The sequence below is a fragment of the Triturus cristatus genome, chromosome 8 (genome assembly GCF_964204655.1).
Source record: "Triturus cristatus chromosome 8, aTriCri1.1, whole genome shotgun sequence".
NCBI classification, from domain to species: Eukaryota; Metazoa; Chordata; class Amphibia; order Caudata; family Salamandridae; genus Triturus; species Triturus cristatus.
Window position 1 is genome coordinate 1,653,444,056 of NC_140591.1, and position 27,468 is coordinate 1,653,471,523.

The 27,468-nt window shown below is 45.1% G+C and overlaps 1 protein-coding gene across 3 annotated transcripts in view; it reads left to right on the forward strand.

Annotated features, from left to right (window-relative positions):
- LOC146808495 (transient receptor potential cation channel subfamily M member 2-like) overlaps window positions 1–27,468 on the forward strand; it is a 1,799,999-nt gene that overhangs the window by 1,119,527 nt on the left and 653,004 nt on the right. For all 3 annotated transcript variants that reach the window (XM_085623580.1, XM_085623581.1, XM_085623582.1), the window contains one exon: window positions 11,744–11,859. In XM_085623580.1, the coding sequence (XP_085479706.1) occupies window positions 11,744–11,859 (116 nt within the window). The remainder of the gene's footprint in view (window positions 1–11,743; window positions 11,860–27,468) is intronic.

Here is a 27,468-nt window from a genome sequence, read left to right on the forward strand (position 1 = left end):
TTGGGTATTGACATGTTAACAATTAACTGGATGCGATCTGACGTAAGCTGCCTTCCCTCCTTGGACAGCGAGTGCCCAAGGTAAACAACTCGCTGGACACAGAATTGCAGCTTAGAAGGGGACACCTTGTGCCCCTTTTCGGCCAAAAATTGTAAAACCGTCAGTGAGGCTTTTTCACATTCAGGTTCGCTTCTAGCGGTGATCAGCAGATCATCGACATATTGAAGCAGGGCAGTGTTGACTGGCATGTGGATACTGTCAAGTTCTCGTTTCAGTGCTTGGCTATAGATGCTGGGGCTTTCTGTGAATCCTTGAGGTGCGCGTGTGAATTTAAAGCTTCGTCCATTTAAACTAAATCCGAACAAGTATTGGCTTTCCGGATCTATTGGGACGCTAAAAAAGGCATTCTTGAGATCAATTACAGTAAAGAATGTTGCTTCGGAATCAATGGCTGTCAGTAATGAAGAAATATCTGGGACTACGGGGTATTGTGGTACAATACATTTATTTAATTCGCGCAAATCAATAACCAGTCGATATACTGGCGGGGCTTTTGGATCAGTTCGTTTAAGAATCGGAATTATCGGGGAATTACATACATTGGAGTCGGTTTCCACAACCACTCCTTGGGTAATAAGCTCGTCAATGATTTGCAGTAAAGCCACTACAGCATCTGGGGGTAACTTGTATTGTCGCATTCGTGGTAGTACCACTCCTGTCTTTAGTGTGACTCGATATGGTGTAATGTTCATGCAACCAACATCTGTAGGGCCTCCCTCTCTAGGCTGTTTCATGAGTATCGTTGATAATCAGGATAGTCATACTGTGCGGTCTGGTACATCTGTTGTGTCGTTGTTTGTGTGGCAGCAATAGGCTGCGGTGGTGGAGCTGGCATAGACTGTTGCGGAGCTGGCATGGACTGTGCATGCTGCGGGGCTCCTCTGACTTTCGTGTAATTCCTTGGTGTAGTCTACCCATAAATCAAGAAATAATATGGCGTCTAGGCCATGTTTATGATACATGAAGTACCCTGGAGTGTCCCTAGGAGGAATGGGAACAGCTTCTTCGAGTACCCCTTTTCTAGTTTTGATCTGTCTTAATTTCGAAAAGAGCGGCATATTGAGAACTGATCTGATACCTAATTTTGAACACGTTTAATACAACAAAACACAATAATGAACAGTCATTCACACCACAATATGCAGAACGTATTTAAAACATTTAACATTTAACATTTAATGAACAACAATGATGGCCATTTAGGGAACTAGTCACTAAGCATAATACTCGGTACTAACTAGGTAATTCTGAATTATATACTAGACATACTTGATATACTGCTATACTGCTAAACAGTACAGATACACTGCTGAAACAGTGCAGACCGGATTTGTGTACCCAAACCCGTCTTGACCGGCACAACCTATGTGCACGTCAGAACGCCTCCCCGGCAATGGTACTCACCGGGTAGCTCGGAACGGAAGGCCTCGGAACTGAACTGAACTGGACTTGAACCGGACTGGACTCGACTCGAAACTTCGGAACCTCGGGAACTGGTGGGCCTCTGTATACCTCGGATCTTGCTCTCTCAGCTAGGCTCTGGTCGGGATACTTCGCACTTCTCACCGCCTCGTCTGGGTGTTGATCGCAGCCTCAGTTACCCCCGCTCGGCAGGAGGGAGATACAGGAAATCCTGTGGGTACGCGTTGTTGTCCGTCCAGCTGTGGCAGGAGACCGGGCCTGCAACGCACCTCCGGCGCGTGAGATGAGAAAGTGTCCCTATTCGGGCGCCATTTATGTGGTAAATAATTTAATTACCGGTACTTAATTTGATGCGGAAAATTAATAAGAATAGCTCAATAAAATAAGAGGCAGAATCCGTGGTATTAGAGGTTCGGAACGGGCTTTATTCCAAAACCAATTCGAATTGTGGACTCCATATTCCATCACCACGAAGGTTCAGGAAGTGAAGGACAATACTTTATTGACAGGTAATCATTTTTATAGAAGAGGCATTACAGTGAAACAGATGCAGGAGGCGTAACAGTTGATAACAGAGATAAAAACATACATGCGTAACTAAAATGGGTGTAACTAGGCGTAACTAAAGAACGTCATTAGGTATTATGTCACAAATGGGTGGTTTCATGAAAGAATTTCGCAATGTCAGCAAAAATACTTGGCAGAGATGCGCGCGCAGCAGCATGACGTGTGATTGACGTGCAACTAGGGGGAGAATGGGACTTGACATTTAGCTCTACATGTGGAGACAGAAGTCTGGGGTTATGTCAACCTAATCCTAAATCATATCTTACATCCTATGTTTAAAGAACTGTGTTATCCAAGAGAGAGGTCTCTTAGGATAGAATCTTATACTATACTGACTATACTGACTGTTAGTGCGTGTACAAGCGTCTAAGTGTCTACACTAGATGCGAAGGGGTAGGAATATTCCATGGTAACAGGGCTATGAATTACTTGCATAAAGACAGAGAAGCCAGGCCCTTTGCTCGGTAGCTGGAAGAATGTTTACTTAAACTACTAGACAGGAATGCATTGGATGGGGAGCGGAGCAGATAATCTCGAAGGTGAAATACAGTTTTTGGCAAGCAGACAGGCCGAGTCAGGCACCGTTAGCCGCGCAGGGAGTAGGACAAAGTTCATGGATACAGATGCGAGCTCAGACTGGAGCTTTCAGAGGCAGAAGGCAGGAAAAGGCTTAATGGCAGAATCAGGGCCTACTCGCCTGGACTGTAAAATGGGATAAATGAACCATATAAAGCCGGTGGCCTTTCATACTTAGGAATAGAATATCCGGCCCATTCATGGCGGATCTGAAGGAGGACATGTTGACGGTGGACGCACATGTGTTTGCGTCTTCATAACTGGAACTAGAGGAAACATACATGTACTTGTGATTTATACATGAAACCGTTGGGGTCCAAGATAGGGGACATAACTGATCATAAAAATCCATATTTCCACAGTTGGTTCACCTGTTCGCCTCGAAGGCTCGGAAAAAATGGGTGGAACTGACATCATCACGCCGACGTGGGCTTCTTATGGCTCCCGTGACGTCGTACGGAGTCGCGAGCGGAGCCGATGCATTGTGACGTCGCCCACGTCAACGTGGAGTGCTGGGAAAGAAAAGTTCCTTGGAATGCTGGCGCAGGGGATATTCACAAGGTGAGGAATCCACAGGCAGATACTGTATCCACCAGAAAAAGCGTTACCGAAGGTAAGTAACTTGTTCTTTAGGTTTTGTTTGTGAACCCTTAGCTCAATCCCGGGTAGATATGGCTCTAAGCAGTCAAGTTTACCCAAAGAAACAAGTGTAAAGAATTTAAACAGGAACAAAATAATTGAAGAAGAAAGTAACACAACTCTCAAGAAATCCAACACAATTTATAAAAATGGGTTATATTTTTGTGAATGAACGTAACCAAACAGAAATAGGTTCACCGGAGGGTTTCGTAGATATAGGGCCCAATTCTGATGCGGTTTGGAAAGCTTCCCGACCGAATGGATTTGGTAATGGTTTCCAACCGAATCGGATTGGGAGAGTCCAACCGAGTGAGTACGATTTTTCCGGATGCTTCCTGATAGGATTTGGTTGGACTCCCATTGACTTCAATGGGAGCCTTTGTTCCCACCGAATGCATAGGCTCCCATTGAAGGTGCCTGCCACACTGTGCACGGCTGATAAGGGGAGACCCATGGGTACCCCCACGGCCCAATTGGGAAGGCTCTAGGTGCAGGGGGGCCACTACGAGCCCCCAAAGTCTAATTCCACCTGCTGATTCAAGTCAGATGGCACAATTCGGAAAGCCTGACCGAATCCTGCATCGTATTCGGTCATTTGGAAATGCACCCGAGGGGTGGGGTTGGCAGAGGTGGGCACACCTTCTGGGCTGTGCTAATTCTTCCCGCCTGTCTTCCCGCCGAAAAGGAGGGGAGATAGGAAGGGGCCTGCTCCTGATAGCAGGAGAGGCTGGGGATCGCATTACAAAGGCACCCCTGCCACAGATAACCCTTCCTTGTCTGGAGGATGTGTGACCACCTCCTCCCAGGAAAGGCTTTGTTTCTGGGCTCAGGGAGCGAAGGCTCCCACCCCAGGGGTCCAGAAACATGTCTTGTGGTGGCAGGCTGGGAACCCATCAGAGGCTGGTCGTTTTTCAGGGGGCATCTCTCTAAGATGCCCCCAGAGTGAATTTTTCAATAAATCCCACACTGGCATCAGTGTGAGTTTAATGTGCTGAAAAGATTGATACCAAACTTTCTAGTTTACAGTAAACATTTATGGTGCTATGGAGTTCATAATGACAAACTCACAGCACATATACTCTTAATGGCATTACTGCACCTACAATGTCTAAAAATTGGTCTAGAACCTGTAGGGGTACAGGGGTCATGCACCTGTACCCTCACCACTGGTATAGTGCACCCAGCTAGAGGGGTGGCTGACCTATGCCAGGGCAGGGGGTTGTAGGCATGGCACACTGGGATGTGTGCCATGTCAACTCTTCACTTTGTTCCGCACCAAAACACGCAGCCTGCACTGGCAGTGTGTGTGTGTGTAAAGGTACAGGGGCTCTAAGGGTGGCACAGAAAGTGCTGCAGCCCTTAGAGGCCTTCCCTGGCCACAGTGCCCTTGGTACCCATGGTACCTTTTACACAGGACTGACATGTGGCCAGAGAGGTGCCAATTGGGGGTACAAGGTACAGCTTTGGGAAAGAACACAGGCCCTAGGAACCTGATTGACAGGGACCCTGGGCACATCAAGTCAAAGTTCATCAGTAGTCTTGCAAAAAGTGGGGGGGTTACTGCAACAGAAACCCAGCTTCCTACACAAGCTCTCCCCCCCGGCCCAAAGGCCAGCAGACTCAGCCAAACCTGTGAGAGCCTTCCTAGTCTTTCATGTGAGGAAGAGTAGAGGAAGTGGTTTGAAAGTTGCAGGACCTACTCTGCCTTACATCCTTCTGTCCAGGTCAGTCCCTTTGGCCAGTTTCAAGACTGTCACGTGGCCGATGGGGACATTGTAGACATCACTAAGTTAACATGAACGCTACAGCCATGATGCAGCTTTTGCACACGTTACTACATGGCTTTATTTTTGCAAGACTCGGTTTATGCCTTTCATATGTGAACTGTCTGCTGTGTTCGTTCTCTGCCTGTTTCTGGAGTCTGAACATTGTGAGCAAGGTCAATAAACAATGCCCCTTGTTATTCTGTTCTGGTCAGGCCCTAGCAACTAGAAAAAACATACCAATGCAGCTGATGTTGGAAGCTTGTACTTTGATATCACGGGGATGCATGCTTAGGTAACACAAACTTGGAGAGGGACCTTTCCAGGGAGAAGAGCAACACACACATATGATGTAGAAATACCGTCTATAGTCTAAGGTATAGGGTCTGCTGACAAAGCCCAGAGATCTTCTATTATATAATAATACTTCTTCTTAGCAAGGGAAGGGAGGTTAGGCACTGTAGTCTTTTCTCCATTGTCCTTTTATAATGACATCTCCCTTCATGATGTATGGACTAGCTGCAATGTTAACTATATTCGTGTTATAAATGTTTCTGCTTGTTGTGGCACAAATACTGCATGTTAGAGAACGTTAGTTAAAATACATATTTTAAACAATTTTATGTGTCTCTGTCAGATCTTATTGTGGCCAGGTACACGAGTTTGAAGAAAAAGGTATGTCTTGTTTCCACGATTCCTGAGTGATCAGGGAGTGTTTTATTCTGGGGTGCCTAATCATTTGCTTCTCTGTGAGTGAGTAGGAGAGCGGTGAGACACTATAGCTAGTCGGTCCTGGGCTCATCGGCACTAAGGTGGCAGGAAGGCACAGTCCCTATACACCAAGGTCCCATAATCCTGCACATAGTTCTGTGTATGTGCAGAATCCCTGCAACATGGCGCCACCAACGTTTGGTCTGGTACTTATACACGAGACCCCTGAGTAGCGCTTGTGCTTGTCCACAATACCCTCTCACCTGTTTCCAGAGACATCCGTGGTGTGAAGGGTGTGAAGGGCAGCCTTCTATTTTAGACTTGTATAGGTTTTTCAATCTTGAATTTTAAAATGTTTTGTTTTACTTATTTTCCAAAGAACCACAGTTACACCCAGGGTCTGGCCCGGGGAGGGAACTAGAGGCGTTAGGGCACTAGAGAACGGTCAGCCTCCAACCAAAGCTATGAACCACAGAAAGGACCGTCCCTAGTTGTGTCTAAGAGATGCCCAAGTGGACAATACAGGCAGAAACATGTTGACCCCCTATTAACAATCACTGATTCACAGCGGCGACGGGATGATAAGGTCCCCACTCACCTCACTTATATATTTTAATCCCACATAGTAACCCCATAGAATAAAAATTGTTCAGGTATACTATGATGGTTTTTAAATTCACTCACTCCTTTTTTTGTTTGGGCCCCCACTTAGTTTAGAAGTGCATCCCTGTCTTCAGGTGTACGCCCGCCCTCTATCAAACGCGGTTTTTAGAGGGCGAGGACTGGCAGATGATGAAGCATGACACCTGGTGGTGTGTGATGCCAGTCCGTCAATTTTTGTGATTTGCCCCCACTAAATTGGGCATCTCTTAGACACATTACTTATTTTCCACCCTGTGTTGCGCTACCATTTTCCTTTTTCTTTTTGGTGTCCATAATGGCACAACCAATCAATATTATGGCACATAATCGCACCGCAGTCACTGCTCATTTGCCTCAACATGGAGTCCCGGTTGCGGGAGCAGATATTATCTTTGTAGTAAAGGCGTATGCAGCTTTCTGCTTCAAAGTGTTAAGTTTGCAGCTGTTGATGGAAATTATAATTTCTTTCATGAATATGAACATGGTGCGGTTCCACAAATTTATCATCTGTATCGATTACTGGAAGTTCCATTGTCAGCTTGAGAGCATGACATATGGTTTGAAGGCGCCCATCCTCACCCTGTTTCGGTGGTCCATTTAGGCCCTTTATCGGTCAACGGAGCCACATGGGCCGTTTTGGCGGGATTTGCTCCTCACCCAAATTATCGTGGTGTTACACATGCAGAGCTTCGTCAATTACACAAAAAGCAAGAATCGGTAAAGATCAAACCACAGACACCCATTCTGTGTCTACTATTCAACTGTCGGTCAGCAAAGATACTTTCCACAGACATTGCCGACCTCATCTTAAACAGGAAATCCACGTAGCTGTCCTAACAGAATCATGGCTATCTGATTCGTCCTCCCATGCATAGTTCTATTGGGGAACAACCTTTACAACGCAACTTTTACAACGCACTACCTTTACAACGCATTTTTTACAACGCATAATCCATTACAACGCATGACATTACAACGCATGACACTACAACGCATTTTTAAAAACTACCTTTACAACGCATTCCATTACAACGCATACTACCATTACAACGCATACCATTACAACGCATAATATTACACTACACTATCCAACACTTACCCTACTGTTGCACCCCCTGGAGTTAGAATAGTAATTTTTACCCCTATACTATCCAACACTTACCCTACTGATGCACCCTCTGGAGTTAGAATAGTAATTTTTACCCCTATACTATCCAACACTTACCCTACTGTTGCACCCCCTGGAGTTAGAATAGTAATTTTTACCCCTATACTATCCAACACTTACCTTACTGTTGCACCCCCTGGAGTTAGAATAGTAATTTTTACCCCTATACTATCCAACACTTACCCTACTGTTGCACCCCCTGGAGTTAGAATAGTAATTTTTACCCCTATACTATCCAACACTTACCCTACTGTTGCACCCCCTGGAGTTAGAATAGTAATTTTTACCCCTATACTATCCAACACTTACCCTACTGTTGCACCCCCTGGAGTTAGAATAGTAATTTTTACCCCTATACTATCCAAAACTTACCCTACTGTTGCACCCCCTGGAGTTAGAATAGTAATTTTTACCCCTATACTATCCAACACTTACCCTACTGTTGCACCCCCTGGAGTTAGAATAGTAATTTTTACCCCTATACTATCCAACACTTACCCTACTGTTGCACCCCCTGGAGTTAGAATAGTAATGTTTACCCCTATACTATCCAACACTTACCCTACTGTTGCACCCCCTGGAGTTAGAATAGTAATTTTTACCCCTATACTATCCAACACTTACCCTACTGATGCACCCCCTGGAGTTAGAATAGTAATTTTTACCCCTATACTATCCAACACTTACCCTACTGTTGCACCCCCTGGAGTTAGAATAGTAATTTTTACCCCTATACTATCCAACACTTACCCTACTGTTGCACCCCCTGGAGTTAGAATAGTAATTTTTACCCCTATACTATCCAACACTTACCCTACTGTTGCACCCCCTGGAGTTAGAATAGTAATTTTTACCCCTATACTATCCAACACTTACCCCACTGTTGCACCCCCTGGAGTTAGAATAGTAATTTTTACCCCTATACTATCCAACACTTACCCTACTGTTGCACCCCCTGGAGTTAGAAAAGTAACTTTTACCCCTATACTATCTAATACTTACCTTAAATGTAATGTAATATTATGCGTTGTAATGGTATGCGTTGTAAAGGTAGTATGCGTTGTAATGGAAATGCGTTGTAAAGGTATTTTTTAAAAATGCGTTGTAGTGTCATGCGTTGTAATGTCATGCGTTGTAATGGATTATGCGTTGTAAAAAATGCGTTGTAAGTGCATGCGTTGTAAAAGTGTGCGTTGTAACGTCATACATCCAGTTCTATTGGTCCCCCCGAACTACTGCATTGTGAGACTAGACAGGCCAAACAAAAATGGCAGAGGCATTGCCTGTATACATAGATCTGACATTGCTTTTACGAAAATACAATCAGACCCCCTAGAGTCTTGTGAATATCTTAGTCTGTCATTAAGATCATTTGATAATCACATTTGCAAAGTTCACTCATTTTACCACCCCCCTGGCAAAAACACCATGTTTATAGACCAGCTGATAGAAATTAACACAACAAACTCTACTCCCCATTCCAATGATATCTCCCTAGGAGAATTCAATCTTCACTGGGAGGATCATCGCTGGTTCAAGAATGCCAGCTACCAACCCATTCTAAAGGCTCTACCTTAGACTGGATCATCTCTAAAGAAAAACCTGTTGATAAAACCGAGATCATCCCTTCCGACTGGTCTGATCATCACATCATTACCTTCCAAATACCACACATAAAAACGAATACCTCACAATCAATAAAACCCAGAACATGGATTTGTGACACCAGAGGTCTCAATATGGAATATCTCGCAGTACACTGTGAGAAAGAACTGCAACCTCCTAATAACCTGGTAGATGTCAGTGACCTCAAGGATTATTACAATATTACTATGATGAACATAATAGAGGACATAGCCCCCTTAAAACTCAAAAGGGTCCCTGACAAAGATAAATACCCCTGGTTTAACGGATCCCTCAATGAAGAAAGACAATCACTCAGACTCACAGAGTGGAAATGGCGACAACACCCTTCCTCACCCCATTTAATCCAACTAAGACAGGCTATAAAAAAAAAAAAAAGCATTCTAAATTCTAAAAAAGACTTCTTTAGAAAAGAACTGGATAATGCAAAAACAGACTAGGGAAACTTTTCGAACTGCTGAAAGATCAATCCAATAAAACAGCCAAATCTGCACCAACAGCTACAAAATAGAACATAAACAGCATAGAATGTTCCTCCTTCTTTACAACCAAAGCCATATCGATGGAGGTGGAGCTCAAAAAGGCAGTCAAATGCCCTTTGATCAAAATGAGCACCCTAGCTAAGCCTCAATATTAACCAGCGCCGGAAATGCTTAAAAACAATCCTTTATGGTCAGAATTCAAACCTGTCATTGACACAGATATTGCAAAGATTATCTCGTTCATGAAACCAAACAATCACTTGAACGATCCTCTACCTGCAAATTGTTGGTCTACAATAAACCATCTGCTCATCCCCTCATGGACAAAGATTATTAATGCTTCGTTATTACAAGGCTCACTTCCGGACTGCCCAAAAACAGGGCAAGTCACTCCAATCTTAAAAAAACCAACAGAGAACCCCTCAGACCGTAACAACTTTAGACCAGTAACAAACATTCCAATGCTAGCCAAAGTCTTAGAAAAATATGTACAACAAAAACTGAGCCAACACATCTCTGAATTCAAACTGCTGAATGTCTTCCAATCAGGATTTACACCAAACCACAGTACTGAAACAGCAATTCTGCACATCGTGGACAATACTGTACTTGCCCTCGACCGCAACAAATCTGTCTCCTAATCCTGCTCGACCTTTCATAGGCATTCAACACTGTAAACCATGCCAAAATACTAGATCGCCTGAAAAAAAGGATGGGCTTAGAGGGTACAGTCCTAAAGTGGTTTGGTTTGTTCTTAGAGAACAGATCGCAAAAATTCATAGTGAACCAAACACTATCTGCTTCATCCAGAAATTGTATTGGAGTACCAAAGGGCTCAACACTATCCCCTGCTCTATTCAATCTGTACGTAGAGCCACTCATAGAATTCCTACAGCAAGCAAACATCTCCTTCCACATGTATGCAGATGGTACACAGCTTTACATCAAGATCACATCGATAGAAGAGATTGGTATCATGAATTAGGCAATAAATAAAACCATCCATTGGCTAACTAGTAATCACTTCAAGCTTAACCCGCATAAAACTGAATTCCTTCTGATTTTCACCCAGAAAAGCACTACAAATATCTTGGAGTGGACCAAACTAATCACGGCGCTATACTGTATTCCGAGGATTGTAGATTCAACCAAATCACTGGGAATTATGCTAGACAAAAACCTGAACATGCTTACACATATTAAAACAATGGCAAAAATTGCCTGTTTCCATTTAAGTTGCCTCAGAAAACGGAAACCTTTCATAAATAACTCAGACCTTAAAACAGCAGTTCAGGCACTAGTCATATCAAGGATCGGTCTACGGTTGCACAACTCTAGCCCATCTTCCCAAGATTTCAACAGCTCCACTAAAAGCCTGTCTTAATGCGGCCATATCACACCTCATCTGAAAGCGCTCAACTGGCTGCCTTACAAAGCAAGAATACAACAAAAAATGGCGTGTATCACTCACAAAGTGATACACACAAAACACCAATGTCCCTAGCCCAGAAAATCACACTGTCAGGAGGATACCGGGTTTCCCGTAGTCATGGAAATCTTTTACTGGAAACAGCCCTCTTCCGAAAGAAGAGAACTTATGACCAAGCTTTCTCTGGCGCAGCACCAAGATTTTGGAATGCTCTCCCCCCTAACATTAGAACAATTTCTTCCATCTCTGCTTTTAAAAATGAAGCCAAATCATTTTTTATGAGCAAATTCCTTTCATAACTTCAGCAGACCTGACATTATCAGAGGACCTTCTTGTTCACACACATGCTACTACACATTGACCACTAACCTCATTTTGGTCTTGTATATATGACTGTTAAAGCACAAATGTTTCTCTCACAGATCAATGTACAATTACTTATGACTTTGTAGCATAACTGTTTCTAGTAACTTGCGGTACATTGATTAGGTTTACTGAAACTGCATGGCGTTCATGTTGTTCTAAGTTTAAAGGTATGCAAATGTAAAACGCTCTGATAGTCTATTTACGGTCATGTTTGCGCTATATAAAACACCAAATAAATAAAGAAATTAACACAGAGTATTATTGTCTTTGGTAGCTCTTCTACGACCACGAAGGCAGTTTTGTAGATAAATGCAAAATGTACATCAGCGAATTCTGGAACCAGATGGATGTTGTGGCAACTATTTTCTTTGCAGCTGGCATAATCTTCAGGTTGGTATCATTGTTGCTTCTTTGACCTGGACAGTGCATTTATTTTATTTAGTGGTGTCTTTAAGGGCATAGTCCACACTCTGTGTAGGACACCAAAACTCTTTGTAGAGTAACTAAGGTTCCAGAGCCAACAAGGTGACACTGCAAAGCAGCCTTTACCACTTTCTGCCATTGGTAAACTGAAGACACGCTGCAGGCAGTTGCTCAAGCTGTGAATTCATGTGCTATTTGTGAAGTGTAGATATTGCCTCTAGGTCTTGTGATCCTGGTCATGGCTGGACCTGTGGGCATTGAGGATGGTATTCATTAAGGCACTGATTCAGAAGGTGGGGCGAGGTTCTGGAAATGGGGTGGGGCTTTCTGTACCAGTTTCAATATAACCTTGGAGCAGAGTCCATACTTTTACCATTTTCAACAGCTTCATAGAGATGCTTGATAATCTAAAATGTCAAAAGTGGTACTCAAGCCCCTGATCCACATTACAATTGATTAGTATTTGCCATTTGGCGATTAAGTGTGTATTCTTCTGACTTTGGGGAGGAGACGGGACAGGGTTGATGCTCACCCCACTGTGCTACACACGACTTTAAACGCACATATGCTTACCCTGATGACCCTGTTGGGTATACTAATATGGTCACTATTGATGCACCCTTGCGGTTGGGTGACAGATTTGCTGCCTATTCCAATTCCTATTTCACTTCTTGTTCTTTCTCACCTTTATTTTTTCTTTTCTGTTACCTTCCAACGTATGTCATTTATTCCATTCCTATGGTAATTTGCAGGATTTGTGGTCTATATTCTACATGCTAACTGTCTCGTGTCTTCGGTCCCCTGTGCATTTATTCTTGTTTTTTCTTTTTTTCTCTCTTCTGTACTATTTTATTGTTATAAAACTCCATAAATAAAGTTTTCTTTTTTTTTAAAGTGTGTGTTCTTAAGTTTTTCTTCTCTATCAGAATATGTCATCTAGGGACTAAGTGGCTGACCTTCAAACCTAGCCACCTGGGTTCTAATCCTGACCTTCACACTTTATTAAAGAGTACTGTGTTTTGTTCAAATGAAGCTAGTATGCTTCTAGTGTTGCCACACAAGTGCATAGGTTGCTTCTAGTACTGCCACTGGTGTTGCTACATGAGTACATAGGTTGCTTCTTGTGTTGCCATACATTACTGACCCTTTATTTTACACTCAAATGTTGTTTTTGAGAAGTTTGTTCTGGAATACAATCTAGAATACACCCTTCTTTGTCATGGCTAAGTCCAAAATGAAACACTCAGGTCAGTTGGGATAACCTTGCCCGTACTTGGGCATAACATTGTACCTACTAACTATACTGTTTTTTTTTAGGTCTGGCTAAATAGTGCCACTGTATAAAGGCCTCATGTTGCAACACAACATACACAAAATATGGCTTTTTGCCATCTTTAGCCATTGGCTTTTTTGAGGGGCCCCTCTTGAAGTATTGATTAAAAGGACTGTCAATCAGTTCTTGAATCAGCCATTCGAATTTTGTGGATGTTCACATTAGAGAACACATAGTTTGTCTTTGTGAACACTTCTCCAATCAGCATTCAAAATTATCTTACATCCAACACACTCCTTCATTGTTATTATTATTAATTTATACTGTGTGCCACCTCTGCACTTTGTGCCCCACGACCAGGTCTTCTGTCCTACTTTGGAGAGCCCTTCCTAGGCCACATTCTGAACAAATGTGAGGCCCATGCTGCCTGCAATGAGAGATGAGGCATTGTCACTCATGGCAGTCATTGTATGACCCCCCCAAACCTCCAAGAAGCCCACCCAGTAATAAACTGCTTACTTGCATGATTAATATTTAAAACAGCTTCAGTGCTCGTCATGCATCAGGCATGGAGCAGACTGACTGGTGCACTGAGGTTCATACTGCTGTGGTTATGCAAACTTGGCTACTTACAATCAATTCCACACTTGATTCTCAGGGTAACGAGGGCAGGCAGTCACAGGCTTCTCAGGGAATTAGCATGGGGGCAAAGCTCAAAACTCAACAGACCAGAGAGCCCTGCAGTATTCGGGTCAGGATCGTCTTCACTTCTTTTCACAGCCAGCCGCTTTAGGATGCCCCACACCCCAGGAACATGCTGGGCTTCTCCTTTTGGACAGTCTCTTCTACTGCAAGGCAAGGCACTCTCCTTTCTTCTATGTGCTGGCAGGCTTTCTAGGCATAACCTCATCTTCTCCAGCATGTTGCATGTTTTAGGTGATGTTCCTTTACCTTTGGGAGACTAGCTTTCTTGCAGAAACCAGACCCGGTCTCTCATCAGTCTTCGAGTATGTGAAGCGTGCTCTTCCATGGTTATGAAAAACTTGGAATTGAAACCAAGTTTTGTGATTTGAATCTCACTTTTATAAACATTTTCTTCAGACATGGGATGTTGATCCACTCTCTAAGGCATCAGAACCGGTTTGGAGTAGTGCTCTTTCCCGGCTGCTCTCCAGATATAGTATTTGTGTAAACTAAGGTTTCTCTCAATGGTTAAGACTGGGGCTGACTCCAAAGAGGAGGAACCCAAAACAACGGCACAGTGACTGAGGTGTGAGTTGTCTGCCTTGCTAACGGGACCCTCAAGGAATTTCTAAAGGCACTCCCAAATCCCTCTCTTCTCTTCAGTGCCTGGGACTCTACCATCAAACCACAGGAATGCAGGCAACACACTTCCGCTGTCTGAGGAATTTGTCCCCACCCTCTATCTCGTGCCAGGGTGAAAAAGGCCCATCCATAATGGATCTCACTGGCCCAAGTACTCAGAGTCACAGAACACAAAGTCCCAGTATAATCCATGATCGCTCGCCTTCATGAGGATACTTATGCTAGAGTCAGATGGGGCAGGCAGGGTGAGGTTACAGGGGCTTTCCCGGTAGGGAGGGGAGTGAGACAGGGTTGCGTCATGGCGCCTACCCTGTTCTCACTCTTTATAAATGGAGTGGCCAAATACCTCTCCCTGGTTCCAACTGATGCCCCCATGCTGGCAGGATAGTGTGTCCCGGTCCTTATGTTTGCGGACGATACTCTTATAATCTCTAAAACCCCAAGTGGCCTACAGAAGGCCCTTCAGCGCTTTATGGATTTCTGTGACATGCGAGGGCTAGAAATAAATAGCGCAAAAACTAAATTTATGGTCCTTACTGAACCTAGATGCCAAAAGCAAATAAAACGGTTTAAGGGAAGTATATATATGGGCAATTGTCGGCTAGAGCGGGTTGAAGCCTTTACTTACCTAGGGGTTAACCTCAAGAGTAATATTAGCTGGAATATGCAGTTAGATACAAGCATATTGAGGTTTAAACAACAAACAGGCGTATTACTGAAAAGATTTAAGTCCTCTTTCACTAAACCGATTAGAGCAGTTTTAGAGAGCTATGGGATGAAAGTTTTGGGTTCTGTTCTATATGGTGCTGAGCTGTGGGGGGTTTCTAATATCAAGCAGCTGACCACCTTAGAAAATGAGTGTTCGAGGCACATGAGCTGCAGATTGTACACTTTTGCATAGATCGCCATCTGGTGTTGGGCCCGGATGTTTGCAGTTTGTTTTTCTTCTTGGACAGTCTTTGGAAGTCACGAGTTCGGTGACTCCTCCTTCGGTCCGTACTGTGCATGGGCTTCGGCTCCATCCTCAGATTGTTTTTTTCCGCCATAGGGCTCGGATGTGATACTTCGTGCTCCGGCTTCGAACCTTTCCAGTTCGACCTTCGATGGAAAATCCTCGTCCATCGAGATTCTTAAGAGAAATCATCTTCTTCATCTCTCTCGGCGGCACTTTTCGATTCCAGGCATCGGCACCGGCCTACCGGCCTCCCTCGACTCCGGTCTCGGCCGATGGAAAGGACTCCCTTCAAAAAGTGCCCAAAATGTGGGTCTAAATTTCCCCACACCGACCTCCATCAGGTGTGTAACCTCTGCCTCTCTCCAGAACACGAGGCTCGAGACTGCCCCGCCTGCAAGTCTTTTCGATCGAAAAAGACCATCCGGGATCGAAGAGCTCGACGCACCATGGCGCACTCATCGACTTCGGCTCCACCCGAAATCTTCGGAGACGACACCGGAGCTTCGGGGCAGCAGCACACAGAGCAGGAGGAAGAACTCGTCAGCGCTTCCGAGGCCGACGACTCTGACCTGGAGGAGATAACACCGGCGCAGAGGGTCGTGAGTACCTTACCCCCTCCAACTCCCCTACCCACACCGAAAGAGACTCAGGTTACACCTTCGCCTCCGGGCCTAAGGAAAACCAAACATACAGCTTCTATCACCCCACCTTCGGGCCCGGTGTCGAAGCATCATAAGTCTCCCGGCGGCTCGAGCTCGAGCCAGCCTACTCCTGGTGCCGAAAAACACCGTTCGGCACCGAAGAAAACCACGCCCAGTTCGGCTCCGAAGTCATCGGGCTCGAAACCTGCACTTTCGGTGCCGATAAAGCATAAGCATAAGTCCCTCGGCACCGACGCTCCGGCGCCGAAGACCGCCTCGGCACCGAAGAAATCGGAGACCCCGAAAAAGCATGGCATGGAGAAACCATCGAAGCCCTCGTCTCTGAAAACATTGGCACCGACAGATGATTCGGTGCCACAAGAACTATTTACGCCTGATACTTATCAAAAAACTTTAACAAAGGATCCAAAGACTGGTCATTTAACTTTGTCTTCCAAAAAAAGACATTTACACAAGCCAGATCCCCCTCCACCGCCAAAACGGAAGGACTCTGCCACATCCCCCTTCAGAGTACCCTCTCCACCACCTCCTCCACTTTCTCCACCTCCTCCACCTCCCATATCTCCACCACCTTTGCCTCACCGCTCTCCGACCCCATCTCCAGACCCTGATTATGGAGATCCGGATTATGACCCCAATAGACCCCACACCTCCAGGGACACCAGACCCATGGGAGGATTACCACAGCCCCGATGTACCAGATGTGCCTCAGGATGATATTTATCCATCCAGGCCGTCTCCTCCAGAGGACTCCCTGGGGTTCCACCACTTAATACAGCGGGCGGCACACTACCATGGGGTAGAATTACATAGCGAGCCAGTTGAGGACGATTTCCTGCTGGACACTGTTGATATACAAGATAAGGCCTCAGCAATATTGCCCATGCTAAAAGGGGTAACCAAACATGCTGCAGAGGTGTTCAAGGACCCAGTCAGAGCTAGGGTACTAAACCCCAGGATAGAGAAAAAATATGAAGCAGCCCCCACAGATCCTGCATATATTAAAGGACCTGCTCCCTTGGACTCTTTGGTGGTATCCACAGCTAGGAAGCGGTCTAACTCTCAATCCTCAGGGGAAGCTCCCCCACCAGATAAGGAGTCAAAGCTCTTAGATGCGTCTGGTAAACGCACTGCCTCGCAGGCCGCAAATATGTGGCGCATTGCCAACACACAAGCTCTGCTTGCACGTTATGATAGAGCACATTACGATGAACTGGAGGCTATCATGCAACACCTCCCAGACAAACATACACACAGGGCTCAGGAGCTAATACAGGAGGGAAAGCTCATCACCAATACCTCAATTAAATGTGCCCTCGACGCAGCAGACACAGCTTCGAGAGCGATAAACACCAGTGTTTTGCTTCGTCGTCATGTCTGGCTCAGAATCTCAGGGTTAAAGCCAGAAGTCCAGGCATCTATATTAAATCACCCCTTTGACCAACAACACCTATTTGGTCCAAAGGTGGACGAAGCATTGGAGAAAATGAAAAAGGACACGGATACGGCAAAGTCTATGGGGGCATTACAATCCCATACCCCTAGACGTTCTTTTCGTCGTTCCTCCTTTCGGGGCACAGGCAGAGTTTTCTCTGCCGATAACGCCTCTACTTCCTACAAGTCCCCTCCTCAGAATACCTTCTCAAAGGGCTATCAGAGAGGTAGTTATAGGGGAAACAATAATAAAGGCAGGGGCAAAACCAACAACACCCGTTCTGCCACACCACCCGCCCAATGACTTTCCCCCGCTTCCCCCAGACCATTCCACTCCAGTCGGGGGCAGGCTACAACATTTTCTTCAGACCTGGGAGACCATAACATCAGACAAATGGGTGACACAAATTGTTCAGTCAGGCTACTGTCTCGAACTAACATCTACCCCACCCAATATTCCACCCAGGCACCGTACAATGTCACAAGAACACACCATACTGCTCAAACAGGAGGTGATCTCCCTCCTCCAAAAACAAGCTATAGAGCAGGTCCCCGTCAATCAGCAAAATCTAGGGGTCTACTCTCTGTATTTTCTAATCCCAAAGAGAGACAAGACCCTACGGCCCATTCTAGACCTCCGGCCTCTAAATGCATACATACATTCGGACCATTTCCATATGGTCACCCTCCAACAAGTCTCCTTCTCCTGTGTCAGGGAGACTTTCTCACTACACTGGACTTGAAAGACGCATACTTTCATATTCCAATACACCCTTCTCACAGGAAGTACCTCAGGTTTGTGGTGGACGGTCAGCATTACCAATTCAAGGTTCTCCCCTTCGGGGTCACAACCGCACCACAGGTGTTTACCAAATGCCTAGCAGTAGTAGCAGCTCACCTCAGAAGGCAACACATTCACGTCTTCCCTTACTTGGACGACTGGCTCATAAAAGCCGCGTCCTACGGCCAATGTGTGCAACATACAAACAGCACCATCCAACTGCTCCACCGGCTAGGCTTCACGGTGAACCATCAAAAGTCCCACCTCATACCATCTCACACAAAGCAATATCTCGGGGCCACTATAGACACCTCCAAGGCTATAGCCTATCCCAATTCAGCCAGAATCGCAAGCATACAAGCCTTGCGCCAAACATTCACTCTTCAACACTCTCTCCCAGCACGAGTCTTTATGAAGCTAATAGGGATGATGGCATCTTGCATCTTCATAGTGCCCCATGCAAGATTCCACATGCGTCCACTCCAAGAGTGCCTAGCACGGCAGTGGAACCAGGCCCAGGGACAGCTGACGGATCTGGTGTTGGTGGACGGCCGCACCCATCACTCTCTGCAGTGGTGGAACACCACAAACCTTTCCAAAGGGCGGCCGTTCCTGGACCCGCTTCCTCAGGTGATTCTAACGACGGACGCATCGCTCTCCGGCTGGGGAGCGCACCTTCTACACCTCACAGTGCAAGGTCTATGGACGCCACAGCAAAAAGTACTCCACATCAACCATCTGGAGTTATTGGCGATCTTTCTAGCCCTGAAATCCTTTCAGAAACAAATTTCAGCCAAAGCAGTCCTCATTCGCATAGACAATATGACTGCGATGTATTATATTCAAAAACAGGGGGGACACACTCTCCCCAGCTCTCCCGCTTAGCACAGAGCATATGGAGATGGGCAATTCCACAAAAAATCTTTCTCTTGGCACAGCACGTCCCAGGCATACAAAACATCATGGCAGATCTGCTCAGCAGACAAACGCAGCAAATGCACGAATGGGAACTGCATCCACAAGTTCTTCGCCCATTCTTCCACAAGTGGGGGCATCCTCAGATAGACCTCTTCGCCACCCACGAAAACAAAAAATGCCCAAGCTTCACCGCCAGATACCCACACCCATTGTCCAAAGGCAATGCGATATGGATGAACTGGTCAGGCAAATTTGCATACGCCTTTCCACCTCTCCCGCTAATTCCGTTAGTGGTAAGGAAGCTACAGCAGCACTCCCTCACACTCATTCTGGTAGCTCCAACATGGGCCAGGCAGCCGTGGTACACCACACTGCTACAGCTATCGGTAGTACCACATCAAAAACTGCACCTGTCCCCATGCCTCCTGACACAGAACCATGGAGAAATCAGGCACCCGGACCCAGCTCAGCTCAACCTTGCGATCTGGCTCCTGAAATCTTAGAATTTGGATACCTTAACCTTCCCCCTGATTGCATGAACATTATCAAGGAAGCCAGACGTCCTACCACTCGAGCATGCTATGCCGCAAAGTGGAAGAGATTTGTTGTTTACTGCCGTAACAATACAATCAACCCTTTAGATGCATCCATACAGCACATCATATGCTATCTGCTCCATCTTCAAAGGTGTAACCTGGCATATTCATCCATACGTCTACACCTCGCAGCAATTGCTGCTTACCTACAAAACAGACAGCATTTATCACTGTTCAGAGTGCCCGCTATTAAAGCCTTTATGGAAGGCCTAAAACGAGTAATTCCACCCAGGGCACCACCTTCCCCTGTATGGAATCTAAACGTAGTTCTTACACGGCTAATGGGTCCGCCTTTCGAACCAATGCATAAATGTGAGCTACAGTTCCTCACCTGGAAAACAGCTTTCCTCATTGCTATCACTTCCCTTAGAAGGGTTAGTGAAATACAAGCGTTCACTATACAAGAACCCTTTTTGCAGATACATCACAGCAAGGTGATACTTCGTACAAACCCAAAATTTCTGCCCAAGGTCATTTCCCCCTTCCATCTTAATCAATCGGTGGAATTACCGGTTTTTTTCTCGCAACCTCAATCTGTTGCGGAAAGGGCTCTACATACACTTGATGTTAAAAGGGCTTTGTTGTACTACATACAAAGACCGCAACCTTTGAGGAAGACCAAACAATTGTTTGTCTCCTTCTCTCCACCGCATAAAGGTAACCCCATCTCTAAATCAGGGATAGCTAGGTGGATTGTTAAGTGCATACAAATTTGCTATCACAAAGCAAAAAGAACATTATCTGTTCCACTAAAGCCCACTCTACAAGAAAGATAGGGGCTTCTATGCCTTTTCTAGGGAACATACCCTTAGATGACATCTGCAAGGCAGCCACATGGTCAACTCCGCACACCTTCACAAAACATTACTGTGTAGACGTGCATTCCAAGCAACAAGCTAGTGTGGGCCAGGCTGTACTAAAGACACTATTTCAAACCGCTGCAACGGATACCGGTGGTCGCCGCTAGGGCTGGGTACTGCTATATAATCTATGCAAAAGTGTACAATCTGCAGCTCATATGCCTCGAACGGAATATGCTACTTACCAGTATGCATCTGTTCTTGGCATGTAGAGCTGCAGATCTGTACACGCCCACCCGCCTCCCCGGCTACCTGTATCCGTTCCAGTCTATCTTATTTAGATACAACACACATGGGTTTCTTACTGTTATCACTACGCACCATCATTTCCCTGCTGGCGAAAAACAATCTGAGGATGGAGCCGAAGCCCATGCGTAGTACGGACCGAAGGAGGAGTCACCGAACTCGTGACTTCCAAAGACTGTCCAAGAAGAAAAACAAACTGCAAACATCCGGGCCCAACACCAGATGGCGATCTATGCAAAAGTGTACAGATCTGCAGCTCTACATGTCAAGAACAGATGCATACTGGTAAGTAGCATATTCCTTGTGAGGAAAGTCACTTGTGTCCCCCAAAGTACTCCTTTAGTCCCCCTGTTTTGTGATCTGGGTACAAAGTCTGTGTATGATCTTGCCATGCTGCGACCAGTATTATATTGGCGTAGGCTATGGACCACGGAGGAATTGCATCATTATGCAAGGGGTCTCAAGGAAGTTATAGAGAAGGATTGCTTCCATAAAATTAAGTGGTTGAAATCAATCAGATCTCTACTAGGGAGAATGGGGATGAGGGATTTGTGGGATGACCCAATTAATACTGCTTTTCCTTCGAAACCAGAAATTAAGAAGATATATTGGGAGATGATTTTTACTGAAAAGTGTTATGTAAATGCTTTTGCCCATCTCACAGAGCGTTTCCTCGAATTTAAAACTTACCCATTATTGGAACCCTATTGGGATATAATAGAGAAACCTTTAGACCGGAACCTTTATTTTCAATTTAGGATAGGAACCCTTCCCATTAGGGCACTTACGTCTAGATGGGTGGGGACTGATGGTGATAAATGCCCTAAATGTAAGGATAAGAAAGAGACTATGAGCCATTTTTTGTTTTTTTGCCCATTATATGTAGCCCCAAGAATTCAATGGGTTAAACCAATATGCCGCCTCATTGGATTACGGAAACATGAGGAGGCTTTAAGAATATTATGCACTGATCCTAGCCCCTCAATTGCATTAGCCATGGCAAAATTTCTGAAATGGGCATGTTTAATTCGTGTTAAGGAAGACCGCTAGGTATATGAAATCCACATATTATTTGGACATGGAGGTTTGCCCCAGTTATAATTATTGAGTTACGGTGATCTTTTCCATCCCCAATATTAAAAACGTACTCGACACTATCTATATGTAGTTTAATTGCCTTTTATAATTTTATCTATTTATAAATTTGTTTTTATCGATCTGTAATATGTTTTATGTATACTTGTGATACTTTTAGGACTTACTGTCGAATAAAGTTAACGAAACGATAATCCATGTGTGCTACGTATGCTCTGCGCATAAACATAAACACAGACTCAAAATACCAACTGAATGTCAGAACACGTTTTCTAGGTTTCACATAACAGCAGAACTTTACACAAGAGGGACAGCAGATACAGCTGTAATTGACACAGATAAAAAAGGTTTGTTCATGCTATCAGTTTCACAAAACACGGTATGCTGCCACCACCTCTTTATGGGATATGTCAAGGACAGAAGTCCACAGTCTACTAAGAGGAAATATTTGGCGCACTCCTAATTTTCACTGGAAGAGTTCAGGAACATGTCTGATCCTCTGTCCCCTCACTTGATTAGCACGCCACCAGGGTAAAAATAAATGTCAGATTACCAGTTTCAAAGGCAGTCAGGCACTCAAGGAACTGGTACATGCCTGTTTACCATGCAAGGAACACTCCCATCCCAAAAATGCATGCAATTCAGGTACTGGTGATTGTAAGCATTCTGCATGAAATTGGGAGTGGCCCGACCCTATTGTCGGTGACTGACTATAAGATGGATGCTTGAGTGACAATGCTTGGTCTTCCCAATTCAGGCATAGCAAAGGACCGAAACTGGAGTGAAATACCACCCTCTTATAATATGTCATGCAGTGCTAAATAGCCGCTAGGTGCAAATTAGCACCACCAAAGAGATAACCTAATATTATTTTAGAACATTAGCGACCAGAAGTCCAAGACAAAAAATTGTGCTGTGGTCTTTTCAGGACGATCCAATTGGTTGCCGGGTCATACATTTTTGTGTGTACAATATGTGTTGCCTAGTAGTTTTGCTAGAGTTTGTTTCTGATATCTAGCTGTAAAATATTGACTTCTGTGTGGTATGGTGATAGAATACTCTGGAGTACGTACTGACAGCAGAGGTTTCATTGGCAGCCAGGCTAACAGAACCAGTGCACACAAGGCTTATCCCATGTCTCATAGATTCCAACCCATAGATTGTTCTTCTCAAAAGATCTCAATGGTAGATCACCAGATTCACCTTGTGGTGATCAAACTGCTGAGAGCTCCATATGTGGCATGGTCAGCCTATTTTTTAAGTATACTATTTTAATTCTGTTAACAAAAAGGTACTTAACAACAATGGTGTCTCTTGAGGGATGGGTCAGATGGCATCTGTACCCTACTGTATTTGGTGGTAGGCTACAGTTTGTGCCCCTTGTACCCTACCACCACAGCTGCTTAAGTTAATGTGCGAGGAGTCAACTCAGCAAATGACAGACATTGCACTTTTCCGTACACATTTATTTGTCCAAGTACCTTTCATTGCAGTAATGTGGTGTTTGTTAAAATGTTACTGTGTATGTGTGTGTTTTTATCAATATATAATTACATGTATGTGTGTATATGAGCAAGTTACTTATCTCTGGTAGTGCTTTTTCTGGTCTATTTAACCAAAGAATCCTAATTTATTTAATATTCCCCGGGTGTGAGACTGAATCCAGAATCTTTTCAGGCGTACATCAAGGCTGCTCCAAACAGATGCCATTCCACTTCAGAAATGATGTGCAGGCCTAATGTAAGAGCCACTTCCACCCGTTGACGTCAGTTGCTTTCAAGACTGTCAGCGTCACTAGTCATGGAACACCAAAAGCACATTGGTAGAAAGTGTACTGGTTCTTAGACTTATTAATAGGTAGAGCCCAATCACAGAACAGGGAGAATAGAGGGTCAGTGAGAAATCTGCGGCTAAAGTTCCTACCATACAGAGTGCTACTAAAGGTAAGTAAGTACCTTGTTCTTCTGATAGAGACTTCTGGCTGCATATTCCTCACTTTTTGAATACACGCCAAAGCAGTATCTATCTAGAGGTAGAACTCTAAAAGGACCCAAACCAGAATGTCCTGCAAGAGCTAGCTAGCAAAATGCCCCTTCTCTACGCACCTGACTGACCATACAATAATGCTTTGTGAATGTATGAAGGGTCACCTAGTAGATATCCAGGAAAGCCCCTATCACAACAGGAAGTCACTTTTTCTGACGTTTCTGTGGCGATAGGGACATCGCCTTATTCACAAGGTGGCCTTAAGCCACTTAACATGGCTTAACGCCAGATTGTAAATAAGGCCTCCGTTTGACACTACACCGTGAAAGGGGGTAGGCAATGTGTGTTGTGGTGTGCGTTGCACCGCTACACTCATTGATTTTGACACTGCTTCATTTTTACAAGGGTGACATATATATGGGGCAGCATCAAAATTAAGACCAGGGAAATCCTGGTCTTAGGATGGCAAAACAAGGAGAAATGCTTTATTTCTCCTAGTTTTTGCTGTTTTTATGTGTGCTACATTGTGCAGTACACATAGAAACAGCAATACACCATTGATTGTTTATGCAAATAAACAATCATTACAAAAATTATGATTTGCAGCTACTATGTGTGCTGCATTTTGCAGCACAAATAGAAGTTACAAAGCACCATTACTGATTGTATGTGAAGGAAGGGACACCTTCCTGCACATAAACAATCTTTCCCTGCAACGCAGTACCTGCGATGGCACTAGGCACCTATATTTAGCGCCAGGGCTAGAGGGAAGGCAGGGGTGCACTGTATTCTTGTGAATATGTAGCATCACTGAGTTTGGAAACTGTTGAAGTGCGGTGTTAGCCTTCTTTGCTTAACGCAGTGTGCCTGCAGGTTCCCAGTAAATATATCCCTTGGTGTCCTAACAGCTTTGGCCCTGGTTGAATGAGACTGCAGCTCTTCAGGAGGCTGCTTCTTCACCAGTGTATAGCAGATCATAATGCAGAGCACAATCCAGTGTGCAATGGTACACATCTGCACAACCTTGCCTTTTTATGCTCCAACAAACTGCATAAAGAGCTGCTTTCTTGGTGTCCAAGCATTGGAGTCTCTTCCTCCTTATTGAAGTGAGGCAGAGCATAGAACGCTGGCAGGGGGATAGTTTGGCGGTCGTGGAACAGTGTCACTACCTTCGGCCGAAAGGATGCCCTAGTTCGCAGAACTAGCTTGTTCAGGAAGAAAGTAGAATTAACACACAGCAACTGAAGTTTGCTCACACACTGTGCCAACATAATGGTGACGACGAGTGCAGCCTTGATGCTACAAATAAGTAAGGAGGAGATTGAGTTCCAAGGGGAACATATGTTGTAGCCTTTTCACAAATCGCTTCACAATAGGTGACTTAAACGATGAAGGCTGATCAGGCAATGGTCAGAAGGCCTGAAGGGCCGAAAGAAAACCCTTAACTGCCCCTAAAGCAAGACCCTGTTAAACAAAAGTTAAAACAAACCACAAGACAGCTGACGGTTTGGCCTGGAGGGGACCAATCTGACGTTTGCCGCACCAAACCACAAATTTGTCCCAACGACAGGTGTATATAGTCTTCATCAAGGGATGGCTGGCTGCCAAGATGACGTCAACCACCTCGGAAGGAAGGTTGAAGGTATTCACCTGTTACCAATTGCATGAAGGTACAGAGTGCGAATGCCTGAGTGGAGACCCCATCTTGCTGCCATAACAGCAGATCCTCCTGGAGGGGCAGCCTGATCAGAGGACAGATGCTCAAGCCCAGGAGTTCCGGATACCATGTTCTCTGTGACCAATCCAGAGCCACTAGGATGACTTGGGGACAGTCAGTCCTGATCTTCTTGAGAACTCGGGGCAGGATTGGAATCGGCAGAGAGATGCCTTGCAAACCCCAAAGCGCAGAAATTCTGACACTGCGCATTCTTCGAAATGGCTAACAGATCGAGCCAAGGTTCTCCCCATTTATGGAAGAGACCTTTCACCACCTCCAGTTTTAGTTGCTATTCATGATCCACTAGTTTCAGACGGTTTGGAATCATTTGCCCTGGCATTCAATGAGCCTGCCAGGTGGTTCACCACCAGGAAGATTCCTTGGCGGTCCAGCCATTTCCAGAGGCACAACACCTCCTTGCACAGGGCCTGGGACCACACCCTTCCCTGTTTATTTTTGTTGTTGTTTTAGACCTGAAGGTATCGTAGTGCTTTACATGAGCACAAGTTAAATTACAGATGAACACATTCATTTTTGTTAGGCACTGGGAGATTGAGTGATTTGCCCAGAATCATAGAATGTTGAGCGTACCTGCCGATACTCGAACCTGGTTCCCCAGCTCTGAGGTCAACCGTCCTAGCTGTTAGGCCACATTCTCTCCAATAGTTGTAGTATCACATGGAGGTGGTGTTGTCCTTGAGCACGTGTACCAGCCTCCCCTTGATGGACGCAGGAAGGCTTTCAGTGCCAAGCAAATGCCATCAGCAGTAGAAGGTTGTTATGGAGACAGGATTTTTTTCCATGACCAGGGGCCTCTGATCACCACCTCTGTCATGTGCAGGTGTCAGTCCAGGAGTGACACATAAGCTATCACTGTCAGCTCTGGGTGGGGAAGGGAAAAGGGCCTGCCGCTGACCCAATTGTGGTTCAGTAACCACCCTGGAATCGAATGTCTAGGACTCTCTTTTCAGAGGGAGAGGAATGAAACTGAACAGTGTTGAGTATGGTTCAGATGAAAGGAAGTGACTGAGAAGGAGTCAGGTCTGATTTCGGCACTTTGATAGTGAACTCCAAAGATGACAGCAGGTTTCTCCATAACCTGGAGGTGGGTGATGATGACTGCCTGAGGCAAGCCCATATTCAAAAGCCAGTCGTCGGGGTAGGGAAGACTGGCAGCCCTGACCTCCAAAGGTGTGCTGCCACCACCGCCATCACTTTTGTGAATACTGGAAGGGTGCTCGTGAGACCAAATAAGAGCACAGCAAACTGAAATTCTTCCTCTCCACACAAGAACTGTAGGTAGCACAGCTGGACTGTAAGGATAGGTATTTGGGAATAGGCATCCTGCAGGTCCCATTGTACCATCCATTCCCCAGGATTGAGGGCTTGCCAGACCTGGGCCAAGGTGAGCATCTTGATTTTATTCTATTGGAGAAAGGCGTTTAGAAGGTGCAGATCTAGAATAGGGCAAAGATGTCCATCCTTCTTGGGCACAAGAAAGTAGCAGGAGTAACAACCAAACCCTACTTCTAGCACTGGCACCCTCTTGACTAGCCCGTTGGCAAAAAGGACCTGCACTTCCTGTCGCAAAATGGAGGGATGATCCTCCTTCAGTCATTTGGTGGATAGTGGGAGGTGTGGCTGGGGATAAATGAAGTGGAAGGAATATCGTTTGCAAACAATTTGTAGGACACACCTGTCCAACATGATTGCTTGCCAACCGAGAT